General features: G+C 42.5%; 1 protein-coding gene across 3 annotated transcripts in view; it reads left to right on the forward strand.

The window, feature by feature from the left end:
- The first annotated feature begins 9,098 nt into the window (after positions 1–9,098).
- Positions 9,099–15,046, forward strand: part of epha7 (eph receptor A7) — an 84,839-nt gene continuing 78,891 nt past the window's right edge. For all 3 annotated transcript variants that reach the window (XM_053445532.1, XM_053445533.1, XM_053445534.1), the window contains exons 1-3: positions 9,099–9,291; positions 10,888–10,952; positions 11,569–12,238. In XM_053445532.1, coding sequence (XP_053301507.1) covers positions 9,198–9,291; positions 10,888–10,952; positions 11,569–12,238 — 829 coding nt within the window. In that variant the 5' untranslated portion in view covers positions 9,099–9,197. The remainder of the gene's footprint in view (positions 9,292–10,887; positions 10,953–11,568; positions 12,239–15,046) is intronic.

Consider the following 15,046-nt stretch of genomic DNA (forward strand, 5'->3'; position numbering starts at 1 on the left):
ACAAAATAATATCCATACCTTTGATTACCACTGTCAAATTTGCAGTTCCGGGCTTCTGGTTCTGCTTGTGTGTCATATTACTGGGAGTTGTTTCGAGACGTCTCTACTGTGGGAATCTGGGAAAGCTAAAAGGAAGCCATTTTAATCACCCCTACATAAACAAACAACACAATGACCGTGGAAGAGCCAGTACCGTCGCTGTGCATGAATGAGGTTAAGTGAAACTTACCACATTTCTCCCTTAAGTGCGGACGCCTGGATGTCTTCATTTGTCAACTCTGATATCTACAATTCCTCAGTTGTATTGCAAAGGAAAGGAATAAATGAAATGAAGCAGCCATCAGAGCAGGACGCTGCAGCATCGTGATAATTTACTGACTGAAAGACATTTTTCTGTCCTAGACATTGTATTAGTTTAAACAGAATAAACAGCCACGATGATGGAATAATTTGAAATCAGACATTTGAGTATTTGTGTGAACAAGGTCGATTAGTTAATACATTTCCACTTGCATGGATATATCAAACAAGAATTCAAAAGGGTTGTCTTGGAATAAATTGTCTCTTTTTAAATGAACATATGAATTACCACAGTTGTCATTTATGAATAGTGATAATGTTGAGTCAATCGAGGCGCCATTAGTCCTGTTTGTGTCTCATTATACATTCTGTGTGCTGTTCTTTTTTTAATTACAGCAAAAATAATTTTCTTTGTGTTGCAGCAAAAATGAGTTAGTTATAAAGCTGTGTTCACTGAAGTTTCAAAATCACACATCGTGTGACCCATTAACTAAGATGCAAGACGCCGAACTTCTGTTGTACCCACATTAACTAAAAACTAGAGCAACATGCCAGAAAGAAACGTGCTTAATAAATGCAACTGCATATTTCTCTCTTTGAATCTCCTAATTGGATGACAAAGAAACGTGGATTTCTGGTGTACTTCCTTGTCTCCTGATGAACCAATTTTCATAATTGTGACCCAAGGCACATGAGTTTAAACACAGGGGAAATTTTGTGTGGAATGATTACTCCTTCCTGAGTGCTTTGCATTTTAAAAACTTCACCAGAGTCGCAGTCCGACTCCGGCAGGAATGTGATTATATCAACAAAACGGTGTCAGGTGCAAATGGCTTTGAGCTGCCCCACAACAATACAAGTTGAATTTTCAACACTTGAGATTTCCTCTGGGATCGCCATTCCATATTACTGATCTATAAAAAGAAGGAAATTGCCTGCTTGCACAACCAAACCGCCATCTGACAGGGCCTCTGCGCTGCCTCTCATGGCCGCTATTAAAGCACTGGGTGGTGTTTTCCTCCAGGGCCTGACAGGCAGGCTTCAGACTGCCCCCACCCTGCCGGGTGGCTGCCGAGAACAGCCTACACACACACACACACACCATTTACATCTATCTTAGGGAGGACACTCACTGGTATAATGCCTTCCCTAGCCCATTACCTTACCTAACCCTAAAGAAAACATAATTCTAAACCAACCCTATACACCAAGTCTTAACCTTGACACAGCCCATTAATAGAGGGTCAAAAAGTGCTGACCGGCCCAAATGTCCTCACTCTGTAGCCTGTGGGCTCAAAATTGTCCTCACAAAGATATCTGCACAAGTACACACACAAACACACTAACACACACACACACACACACACACACACACACACACACACACACACACACACACACAGCCCCAGCGGCTGTGGTCACCTCGTTCGCTACCTACCAACACAGCCTGAGAGGTTCATGGGAACAAGATACAACTGTGTACATAAGTATTTCTAGCTTCTTTACACATTGCAGCAGTCTGAGAGACTCTGTCTAAGACATGTAATTTGAGCCTGGGGGAGGAAACACTGACAGAGGAGTTAAGTGCTGCCTGCTGATGAGGACGCTGGATGAATGTTTAACAGATTTCTCTGGAAACGAATACAATTCATAAGCGTCTGTGTATGTGCACAATTTTTCATAGTGGGTTGGAAACTCGCTGCACAATTCAAACTGAGTGGGGATGACTGGTACGGTGTAAAGGATCACTACAATAGCCAATGACTGGTTAATAGCAAACTGAGTTCAGGAACCTATGATGAGAATTGTAAATCAAATTCAGCCACTAAGTCAAATAAGTGCAGATTAAAGATAGTTTAATATTTGGGAAAAGCACATCACGCATTTTATTAATTGTATTCCTTATTTTCTTGTTTTCTGAAATAAATTTGGGAAAAAATATCAACAAACCTGATCATGTCTTCTGTATTTATCCTCTGTACCCTGGGGGTAGTTTACATTCTATAGTAAAACAACTTATATCACAGGTTGAGTACAGCATTTATTTTCCAGTGGAATAATTTTCAACATACCCATTGGGTTTGTCAACAAAATCATGTTACAGTTAATGAAGTCAGTAGGCCTACCTCTGTACAATAATCTTGTGGGGATGAGAGGGTTGTGGCAACACATGGACGTCCATGTTATGAGATAAAGTTTTACAAAAAAATGTTAAAAGAATGAAAAAAAACTTTTGGAACAAGACACCAAGTCATTTCTTAGTGTTCAAACATAAGCCGATAGATTGATATAGTGTTAATGTTATATTTTTTATTGAAGCTGTGTTTTTCTGTTGTTTGTGTCCTGTGATTATTTTAATATTCATAGCAAAATCCTTAAATACCTTTATCTTGTTGTTATTGTAATATACTTGCAATATACTTATTAGGCTTCAAACATTTTCTTCTGTTTTCTTTTTCTATATTTTAGCAGGATGCTTTCAAGAACAAGAGTACATTTCACTGTAGGTTACATAATACAAATAAAGTTGAACTGAATTAAAACACTTTTTAACAGTGTTTGATAGTGAGTTGTTCACTGGTCAATCAAACACAGAATAAAAAACCATAGGTTAAAAGCTGTATGTGACAAAGTAATGTAATACCATTAGTGTCATTATTGAAAATTGATTGTAAATCAATAGTGATAGTAGCTTGATATCCCAAAAGAAAAGAAACAACATGTCATAGATGTGAACTTGTCCTGTGGTGGTTATAATTGAAGTTGTGTCCATGTCAGTGCCATCAGGTGTTTCCTACAAATGAACTGGGTAGTGTCAGTCTGCAGTTTGCTGCGTGGCTCAGAGCGCCTTGTTGCGACAGCCGTGTCGTCCTCTCCCTCGTTGCTGTTGCCATTTATGGCTGATCGCCCAATGAACCTAAACCATCTCCCCTGACAGACAGCCGGTTCACGCGGACATGCAGAGTTTCACAGCTCCAGCCGCCTCCGAGTGACCCTCTGACATGTGGCACACTGACACTTTCCTCTGGTGGCCAATCAGTTTGGAAACAACAAGGCACAACAATAGCAGCTTCGTTACTGTCAGCGCGGATCATAGCACTTCTAATGCTTAATGTCACCTCCATAAAAAGATAACAGAGATGCTTTAATTAGAGGAGGACATGGCAGCAGTGAGCTTGTGTAGGTCCGCTACAGAGATGAGAAGGAAACAGCTTCTTCCTCAGTGAGATATCTCACAATTGTCAAGCAGTGAGAAGTTAGAGCTTCTGAAAGAAGGGGTGGTCTTGTTTTCATCTTGTTTTTCTGTATCACTGAAAACAGAGTGAGCAGCCTGACGATCCGATGTGTATCACACAGCTCCAAAGATTTGTTACGGGACGACTGATAATATGAACACAGTGTGCCGCAGATTAATAATAAAAAAAGACAGGATTTAATCTGACCAGGAATGGACTTTTCGATTAGAGCCAAAAAGCACTTCCGCTGGTGGACAACGTGTACTTTACAGAAGCGATGTGCAACCTTTGTCCTATCAAGAGCCATTTCAATTTTTACAACATTTTACAAGGGCCATATTGAACACACTAACGTAGCACACTAACCTCTCTAATGCGTCGGCTGGAACCGCTTCTCTGGAGTGAGGCATCTGATGTCAGATGGTAGTGATAATGATGATGATGATAATGATAAAGCTCAAAGCTGGTTTTAGGAAACACGACTTTCGTCAAATAAAATCCTCAGCTCTGGTAAAGTCATGGGTGGCTTACAATAGTTGCTTCCAGACGCGCACTGAACTACGGATGAACTTTGGATCTGCTGATATTCTCTGGAGGGGCTGAATGTGAGAACGCAAATTTCTGAGTGAACACATCCAGTCTTTCTCTGTTGTTTCTTTGGCCTCCGCAGGATTCATCATTAACAAGTGGGTCTGTTGATGTGATTCTGACATGTAACAGACTCAAAAATGTAAAGATACCAAAAGAAAACAAATATCTCAGAATGAGATGAACAAGCGATGCCATTCACGATGAAGACTCCAGCCGGTTCATAATTTTGTTCATGCTATAGACAAAATTATAAATTGTTACATTATTACAATTAATATTTTACATAACTGCTGCATGACCCCTCACCTGAAGGCTCTGGGAATATCTCTCTTGTTGTAAATGCGTCTGAGCAGAAAATCTCCTTTTTGCATGGTTCATGTGTGGAAGCCAAGGCAACTCCAGAGAAAGGCCACACAAAATTCACAATTATGTTTTTGTGATTCTGACATAGATTTATAAATCAAAGGTTACTCTTCAATTCAAATGTTTGAATGTATTACTGCAATAAATCCAATGAGGGCCTCTGTGAATAAAATATCAGTTATAGAAAAACGTGGGGATCCAAAAGCTTCTTGAAATGCGTTCATGCTGAACTTTGAGGTTCTGCCTGGGATCAATTCATCCCTCCCTCTATCTGTACACATTTCCTGTGGCACTGGCTGGTACTAGACCCCAAAGCAAAATATTTCCACCCCCACTCTGAACAGTCAGCACACTGTTCTTGTCATCAAACACTGCTGCTGTTTTTTTCCCCTCCACACACAACTTTGGTGATTTTTGGTAAGAAAGCTCAATTTTAACTTCATCTTTCCATGGAACTTGTTTGCAAAACATGTAATCTCATTCAGATGTTTCCTTGCAGACTTCTTAAGAATTTTATGATGAGGTGGCAGGTAAAGTTTCCTCCTGACGTCCGTTCTGTGCAGTTTATGCATCACTGCTGCACAAAGGAAAGGTGCACCCGGCTCCTGTATCAGCGAGCCTCTCAGCAGCTCTTTGCTTTGCCTGTCTGTCCAGTTTTTTCTTGATCTTCCAGGTATTGTCTTGACTTCCCGTTTCCTTTAGTAGCCCTTTTGTCTACTGGTTGAATTTTGAAAGCTGGAAACACTGATGTGTTTTTATTGCTGCCCCTGATTTGAAGGCATCTGTTAGCTTCATTTCCACACCCACAGTCAGTTTCTTACAGGAGCCTGTGGTTGTTGAGGGGTTTCACGAGTTTGAGAATTTACCAAACTTTGAAATTGTCATCCGCTGACAGTTCCTAATTTCAATTCTTGACCTGCCTCCCAAGTCTTAATGAATCAAGTAAGGCCTCAGGAGTGTTGCACGAGTAGAAGGCTGTCCAAACTTTTTGCCGAAAAACATCTCAGCACTTGAAGTGATCTGTGAAAGGAGGGGGAGATGAGGAAGAGAAAGACTCTCAGCTGGCAAATGCGTTTTCAAGCAGTGATAACTTCCAAAGAGGCTGGTCAATAAGTTCTAACTCCATTAGTTTTTATTTTCTAACTTTACAAAATATAAAGTCACAGTGGATTATCATTTCTATGCCCCTTTGCTGCAGCGGTGTTATGTACTTCTTCTCATCTCTAGGAAAAATATGCAAATCTGCCCAGCAGTGAACTTTTGCATACAACTGTTTTTGGAAAGAAAAAAGGCGAAGACGATGGGATTGAACATAAAATACAAATAAAAAATCTGTATCTGAATATCTGAAGCACATGCATGTTGCCATAAACCAAAGAAACCTGACATGTTAAAATACTGTTGATTTAAAGCTTGAAAAAGGAGTTCAGTGTGTGTGTGTGTGTGTGTGTGTGTGTGTGTGTGTGTGTGTGTGTGTGTGTGTTTGTGTGTGTGCGTGTGTGTGCAGTTTAAGTAAACACACACAGTTTTACTGAAAATGGGTGTATAGTGGTAGTGTCATGCAGACGCTTTGTGATAAAGGTAACATTAATCCAGATTAATTCAATCATTACTTATACATTGTATCAAGGGCAAAAAGGATTAGTCACAATTTGCATCATAAATAGGCCAAATAAACAAACAAACACAAAAAGCAGAGTTAAATAAACCTTGAAGTGAAGTCCTTGTCTGCTTCTGTCCGTTTTATGTGCACTCTTTATTAATCAATATTTGTTGGCCATAATTACAGCTGCTTCGCCTGTTTCTGAGGTAATGGAGATTAATTAGTGACCTGCAACAAACGCTGTACGTAAAAAGGGCTAATGAGCTCTGCGCTATGCTTTAATTTTTAAGTGATATGCCAAGTCATCTGAGAAAGCAGGGAATTAACTTCACTCTTTAATTGTGTTTTTTTCCCCACTATTTATCTGTGTTTGTTATTGAAGACCCCCGGCGGGTCCATCTTTATAGTCAGAGTCTCTCAAGCAGCAGAGCAATGATGAATCAGGTCCAGTCGTGTGAATGGCCTGTCTCCTTGGGACTAACCCTTACTTAAGGTGACCTTCCACAAATAAAACAAACAGGAGTCTCTCCGTCTGAAATCATGTTGTTTATTAGAATCCAAGATCTGAATGCTTTTACACAAACATCCATAACTAGTTAGTTATAATTATACATTTGCTTGTTTTAATAATGAATGCAGACATTCTGAGGCTCCATGTTGTACTTCTATCTTCACATTCACCTGCTCTGGAGATTAAAATAATAGTTTAATACTTTCTTTCTTCACTTGCTGCAGATTCAAGTGTAACACTGAAGTATAGGTAAATTAACAGACGGGGAAGTCGTTAGAAAAGGCTTTTTAAATAGGCTATCAAGACTTCCTGACAGAGTTTGTTTTTAACAGTAACACTTCCGGCTTTGAAAGCTGGAGATCACGATTCCCTGCTCGGACACCGCCGAAATTTCCCAAATATAGAAATGATAAAAGATTCCTTTGTCAAAAAATAACCATCAACAACATATAATTAACCACCAAAACTTGAAAAAACAGACGAGCCGGCTCATAAACAGTAACAAAAAACTGAAGAAGACTCAAAATATCCCTGATAAATAACCTTTATTGTAACAAGAATAGAACAATACAGATGAGGTGGGTTAAATCAGTGGCATCAGTAGTAGTGTGCATATGGATAATGTAGTGCAATGTGTTATGTTGTGAAAAATAAAGTAAACACTGAACAAAAGCAGAAGGTTGTGGCTGGCTGGGGCAGGGGGCTGACTGCAATTGTGAAATATTTCACAGCAGAGCAGAGATTAGAGAAAAGAAAAACTCATTTGTGGTGCAGAACTGTTTCTCCCTCTCCTCCTCTCACATGAATCATCTCGTGCCCCCTCGGATTTACCTGGCGACAGTTTGGAGGGGGTGTAAACCAGAGTGTATATGAAGCAGTTAAAATGAGCTGTACACACTAAAACTGCTGCTCACACATCAGTGTTTACAATCTAATAAAGTCACACAGTGTCAGTGACTATTTACATTTGACATTAGATCAAGTTATTTGATGTTTATTACTGTGAGAACATTTTGCTGATATTGCATGAGGTAGATGTTTGTTTTTTTAAATATAAATGTCGTGAATATTTTACTTTCACTAAAGGATATGAATACACTCACTTCAAATAAAGGCTTTCTCCAATTTTCACTCTCATTGGCTGCTCATCAAATTAAATCAGATCATGCAGACATCTCTGGGTTGTGGAGACCATGTGACAATCTGCAACAAGTCATGTTTCTGTTTCTGTCTTATGGTACAGACTTCAGCCGTGTCACCATCTAAAATAACTTTTATTTTGTAAATAACCAGAGCCGATTTCGTAACGATTATCAGTTGCCATTTAAATGTGTTTATGTTGTTGGTTTCTAGAAGTGCTGCATAGGCTCAGGATCACAGGTTTGCCCCTGCCAACAACTCCCTCCACCTCCTCCTCCTCCTCCTCCTCCTCCTCCTCCTCCTCCTCTGTCATTTACACTATGCAGAATTTGAATTTGTAGATGACACATTTATTCGAACAAAAGTGTCTCCCCTGTTAAAACAAGGAGTTGTGTGTCTCCTGTCCCTGAGGACACACAACTCATCAACTCCTTAAAAAGATGGGGAGGTGAGATGGACTTCTGGGCATGAGGATGCCTCTCTGCTCACACAACACCAACCTGGTTTTATTAGCCCTCATGTACATGTGTTTAGTTCTGATTTAAGGTGACGTTCTCTTCATTTAATTTTAGAATTTTTTTTCAAATAGCAATTTCATATTTTGTTGAGTATTGTTATGCCTTCTCTGATCATAGTTTTGCACTGTCCTCTTTCTGCGCTGTCTCATATTTCAGCACCGTAAATCTTGAGTGCTTTTCTTGCAGTGTCCAGTTTAACTTTTTCAGGTTTATTTTATTTATCTCTTTATCTCTCTATCTATGTATCTGTCTATCTATCTATCTATCTATCTATCTATCTATCTATCTATCTATCTATCTATCTATCTATCTATCTATCTATCTATCTATCTGTCTGTCTGTCTGTCTGTCTGTCTGTGTGTCTATCTGTCTGTCTGTGTGTCTGTGTGTCTATCTGTCTGTCTGTGTGTCTATCTGTCTGTCTAAGTGAGTGATAGACAGATGAGCTTCTATTTAACCGAGGTGACATGACAGGAAAAGGATCGTTTGTCTGTGGAGTTGCTTCACACATCGATGCTGCGGTGTGTGTATGTGTGTGTGTGTGTGTGTGTGTGTGTGTGTGTGTGTGTGTGTACAATAGCATCTCTTGGCCTTTTCCTGGAGAAAACCAAAAATATGTGATTCAAGTTGTGACAACACTTCCTACGCCGTACCCCCCCCCCCCCCCCCGCGCTCCGCCCTCCCACCCCCCGCACCCAATGGCTCTTCGCCTCCGTGACGTCTCCTCCTCCGGGCTGCGATTGGCCCGATCCTCCGCCTGTGCCCGTGACTGACATGAGCGGAGCCACAGTCTCCTCCCAGCGGCGGCAGACGCTATTTGAGTGGAGCACTGGCGGACTGTTGTACACAGAGCCGGGCTTGGTGGCGTCAATGGGAAGCGTGCGAGACAGTGGCAAAGCGAGTTACGGTCTAGAGTGAAATCCGCAGGCTGCACCATGCTCTCCAGGTCCATCCCGTGCGTGTGGATTACATTTTGCCTTCATCTCTGCTGCTACGTGGACAGCGGGGACGCACAAAACGCGAAAGAAGGTAAGTTCCCCTAAAGTTTGGGACTCTCCTCCATCCCAGCGCATTTGGAAGACATGCGTCAGAAATGACAAGAGACGTGTCCAGATCCTGAAGACAGTGTCCGCGTTACCTTTAATTTCGTCAATCATATTTTAATCACACGTAAAGGTAACAACCCAGAAATGTGGATGCGTCCTCCGCGCCGGGATGAGGCCGGCGTGCGCGGGGATGACAGCGCTGTGGTGCCTGTTCGCGGGCTGTTTGTCGGCGACCTCTCCGGGTTTTTACGCACCGCGATTAAAAGCCGTAGGAACACAGGCACAGACGCAGGAGCTGCTGCTTTAATTCCCCCCCGGTGCCAGCCAGCGGCGAGCCGTCGGGATAAGTAGCCTGTTGGTTATAGATTAACAATCTATTACGGCAAACCAGGGGAATACCAGCGGATCGATCGCTCCGGCAGCCTGGAAACGAGTGTGCCGCGTCCGAGCATGGACGCAGTTTCCTGGGGGTTTACTTCCTCCCGGCCAGTCCCGTTCGATGGCCGCAGAAAATACAGCAAGACTGACGCGGAGTCGTTAACTGCATCGGACGCTCAAGTTGGCAAGAAAACAATAAAAACAGCAGAGAAAACAGGAGAATTTCAAACTCTAAAAATAACACTTTTAATTAGTCGGATTTTGGCTTAAAATCAATGTCACGTCATGCGTAAAACCCGAAATCGCGATTCCTTTTTTCTCGCTGATAAAACTACATTAACCTACAATAATAATTGTAATGATAATACAAATTAATACTAATACTAATAGTAAAGGAGCCGATGTGATTGCGGATATGAAGTGAACATCCTCGGTGTTAGGGGGGGATTCCGCAGACCTCCATATCAGACAGTCACCTGTAAGACATCATATTTTAACGGCGATGCGTCCTGACTCCTGCACCCTCCTCTCCTCTCTCTCTTATAATATTTCACACAATTAAAACAACTTAATTTCTAAAGCCGCCGCCGCCGCGGTGCCGCTTTGCGCTCTCGCTCGCTTCCAGAACATAAAACAGACTGGTGTTATTCCCCCCCACCCCGCTCGACAAAATCTCTTTAGCTGATTCAAACCGCAGAAACATGCCGCCTGTTCACCTAATTTCACTGTAGTTTTTATGACCGCTTTGTGCCGAAAATAAACTCGCCCGTCTTCTGCAGCCAGTTTGCGCTATGGAAGCAGCTGCTGTGGCGTTAACGCACAACAACTTCCACGCTTCTCCCTTAAATCTGGTGTTTTAATAAACTGTTGCACCGAATAAAAGCACGGTAAGTAGATTAAATTCGCGTAAACCTGTGCGTAATGGTTCCCACCACATTCTCATAAGTGTGTTACGCTTTGTTCTTTATTTCTTCATAATGCGCACTGTCTGTGTCTTCATTTCCCAAAAGTTCCCTCCGCAGACAGCGCTGCAGTGTATGTATATGCTTATTATATTTTTTTTATGCTTTAGCTTCTACAACCAGAAATTGGGTCATGCTTATATATGCGCTATAGATATAGATGTGTGGCCTGTCACTGACACCCAGCCCCAGTGCCCCGGTGAGATTTAACCACCTGCCTCTTGGTTTCCTGTCACTAGTGATTCTGCTGGACTCCAAGGCACAGCAGACAGAACTGGAGTGGATCTCCTATCCTCCCAACGGGGTAAGTTTGCAGGATCTGCGCGCCACAGGCACACAGATGTACTCCTTATCTATATTTATATATATATGTCTAGCTTTCTCTGATGTCCCACATCTGTGATAGGAATAATAATATTTAAAGAAGGTTTGAAATGAATACATAACGGCCCCCATATTTCTTTGCTCAAAAAATTCCTTTCCTGAGCACGAGATAAAGAATACAGGTGGAAGTTTCTGCCACTAAACTCTCCGGGCTTTTGACATTCAGAGCACAGAGGCCTGAAGCAAAGCGCTTCCAACCAGCTAGTCTGATTAAAAGCAGGCGGCGAGAAACTTTTTAAATAAATAATGTGAGCAGAGGAAGAGCAGTCATCCTCTTAAGATCTGTTTGTGCGATAAAAATGCAGCCACTAATCTCCCTTAATTCACTGCAGTTTATTGTACAGAGCACCGACTGAAATGACTGTATTTCATACACCTTTGTCAGTTTCATTGCAGAGTAATGGTTCCCCGTTTGGTTTGATTGCTGATCATTAGACTTTTATTATATGATGGATAGACGTCTGTTACATTTGAATGGAACATGGTGAGGTTCCCTGATCGATGTATTCATCAAAATGTATGTTTTCTTTTGACAGTGGGAAGAAATCAGCGGCTTGGATGAGAACTACACACCTATCCGCACGTACCAGGTTTGCCAAGTCATGGAGCCCAATCAGAATAACTGGCTTCGGACTAACTGGGTAGAGAAGGGCGATGCTCAGAGAATTTTTGTGGAACTGAAGTTCACCCTGAGGGATTGTAACAGTTTGCCTGGTGTGGTCGGCACGTGCAAGGAGACGTTCAACTTGTATTACCAGGAAACGGATTCAGAGGTGGGCAGGAACTTACGGGAGAACCAGTACGTGAAAATCGATACGATCGCTGCAGACGAAAGCTTCACTCAGGGTGACCTGGGCGAGAGGAAGATGAAGCTGAACACAGAAGTGCGCATAATTGGCCCCCTGTCCAGGCGGGGCTTCTACCTGGCCTTCCAGGATGTAGGGGCGTGCATCGCCCTGGTCTCTGTCAAAGTTTACTACAAGAAGTGTTGGTCTATCATCGAGAACCTGGCCACATTCCCCGACACCGTGACGGGATCAGAGTTCTCCTCACTGGTGGAGGTCCAGGGCATGTGCGTGAGCGACGCAGAGGAGGAGGCCGACAACTCTCCCAAGATGCACTGCAGCGCCGAAGGGGAATGGCTGGTGCCCATTGGGAAATGTATATGCAAGGCTGGATTTCATCAGAAGGGAGATGCGTGTGAACGTGAGTGCCTCTTTGTTTCTATGATCAGAATGGAACATATTTTTAGTATTACTTTAATTTGCTCATTAGCATTACCGAAGTTGTTTTTCTTGCTGAAATAACTTTTGGCAATCTGTCAGGGGATTCCTGGATTTCACACAACATAAAAAAAAAAGTATTTATGATTTGATAATGCAAAGCAGGAAAATGTCACTTTTGTTGGCAAATGGGATTAAAGAAGCCGATGTGACAGCAGTAAAGATGGATAAAGTATTGAGGACAAACATCCTGATTATTATAATTGGAATCCGTGGCAATTGATTACGAGGCTCCTAATTTATAGCCATGATTCTGTTGACACTTGGATTAAATAATTGGAGTTTAGCTGCTCGGCGCAAACACTGCTCTGTTTCTTACTGGCAGGGGGCCAAGACAATCACTTGCAGAATAAACCAGTCCTGAGGAAGTCCAGCCAGTCAGTCAGTGTCTTACTGCCTCAGCCAAATGACCAGGACAGGGAGGGGAACAAATAGCCGCCGTGCTTTGGCATTTAGGCCTCAGGATATTTATGAAGAGCCTAAGAGGAAGGTCAAACCGAGCCTCGCCGTGGCTCATTTACGTATACGACGTTGAGTTGCTGCATTGTGCAACTGCCACTAACAATAATATGCTTTCTGTCACTCTGAATGCTCATAGGATTATTTTTTAGTGGCCACCTGATTTCAAAGATAAAAATGACTATGGATTAAAGGGAGGTGACTTAGGTCACAGAATTTAAGTGGCCTGCCTTGTCAGCAAAGCTTTTTTGTTTTTTTTTGCTGCAAAGAGGGCAGCCTCATTCTAAGGAGCTTATAGGGAGCAGCAGCCAGTAATAATTGAACGGAATGCATCTAAGAACAAATTAGTGTCCCTGGCAGACAAGCTTTTATGCCACGCTGTCTTCCATTAGAGACCCCTCTGAGGGAGGTGTGTTAATGAAATATATTAGGCCATGTAATTTAGAGCAACACAGCCCACCTCAAGTTGTGCTATGTCTCCGGTGTTTCCAGGCTATCACTGATTTAGCCCCACGGAGCTCCTCTTTTTTGTTCTTGTTGTTTTAATATGCAAAGATGTAGAATCCAGTTGTGCCCCTAGGTGGAAAGAAAGCCCGTGATTTATTTCCGCAGGGAGACTGATGCAGTGTAACAGCAAACAGCTCCGGCTTGTCAAAGTAATTTTAACCACCTTTTCTAATTATGTCTTAATGCAAAACCCTCAGAACCGAAGACTGTTGTGTGTCTCTATTAACTAATCAGTTCACGTGTCAATTAAAACAAATGCCTGCAGATATAATGGAGCTACCTTTCGGATGCTTTAAGCCTGAGGAACATGGTTCCTTAATGTGTATGTGGATCAAGTTCCAGTCTTGACGCTGCACCTTTATGAGCTTTATCTCCACTGAGGCATGAGAAGCCTTTGTATTAAGGGGTAGTTAATCTAAATAAAATGAGAATCACGGTGCACCATCAGCACTTCTTCCAGCAGCTCCACTGACATTAAATTGTCCATTCAGTACTTTTTCCCAGAACAATCTAAAAGCTATTCAGACTATATCTACCAGCTGAACAGCAGAGCAATAAGTCCAAGTGGCTGTGACCATTAAAAATGGGAGATCCCGGCTTTTGGACAATGGGCCGACTTGTCTCAGTGCTGTAAAGGACATCATCGTTCAGCTAAGGGGATTTTGTCTAACGGTATGTCATGGTACACTGTCGAGGGTTCCGCGTGCTTCCAACAAACGAGGCTGTACAAAGTGTCGTCCAAACATGTCTAAAGGCAAGGATATTTATACTTATTCGGAATGTTCAAACTGGGAAGAATAATGATAAACACTTTTCAAAAGCATTTGTGGGGTTGCACTTGGTTGTACACAAAAAAAGGAAGAGATTTAGTTTGGTGACAAATGAAAAAAAAATGAATGAAAAATCCCGGCCAATTTTTCACAACCGGCCACCTGGCCAATGGCTGCGTGAAATGGACATGCTTGAGGATTGTTGGTTTCAGGAAGTAATGTCCCTAATCCACTGATTCCGACGCTGGATTGAGGGTTTTAGATCCTGTTAGAGGATCCGACAGGCACGTTGTTTGAGGCATACAGTACTGCGGCTTTTAGGGATTAGCGCCACGTTCGTTTAACTTTTCAATTTTTTTTCTTCTGTTGGTGTGTTCTCCCCATCACGTTGGAGGCAGGATGTAGCGTCACTAGTTCATGATATCCAAAACTTTACTTCAAATGCAATTCAGCAAATTTGATAAACGACTCCACCAGACAGTCCTTAAACAGCCCGTTATTTGTTATCGGCAGTTTGCTATGGTTATTAAAATGGTCACCAAGTGAAATATTCCGAGGGCGGGCGCAGGTGGAGTAAGCATGTAGAGCTGTCGGTCATGACATTTGAGGAGCTGCCTCTGGGGATGCAAAGGCCTCTTCTGAAATGTGTTGTGATCCACTCATTCATCACCGTCAGCGAAGAGGGACCCCTTGTCTCTCACCCCTACGCCCCTCACTCCCCCTGTCCCTCTTTAACCCTTTGTGTGGCAATCTGTGGCAGTAAATGTCACTCATCCTCTCGGCCTGCTGTGTTCGGCGGGCCTCAGCGCGATGGGTGCTGAAAAAGGCCAGTTGAAGTGTCCCCGCATTCTGCGCAGGCTTCATTTTGCGAAGAAGTGCGTGTTGTGAAAATAGCGCCCATTCATTCGCTGGTCCTGTTTAGCACTGGCCACTGGTTGCAATGGAGCCACAGAGTCGTTAAGACAGAGAGAGGGCCCTTGTGGGAGGACACTGGT

This window comes from Pleuronectes platessa, chromosome 17, assembly GCF_947347685.1.
Source record: "Pleuronectes platessa chromosome 17, fPlePla1.1, whole genome shotgun sequence".
Lineage (NCBI taxonomy): Eukaryota > Metazoa > Chordata > Actinopteri > Pleuronectiformes > Pleuronectidae > Pleuronectes > Pleuronectes platessa.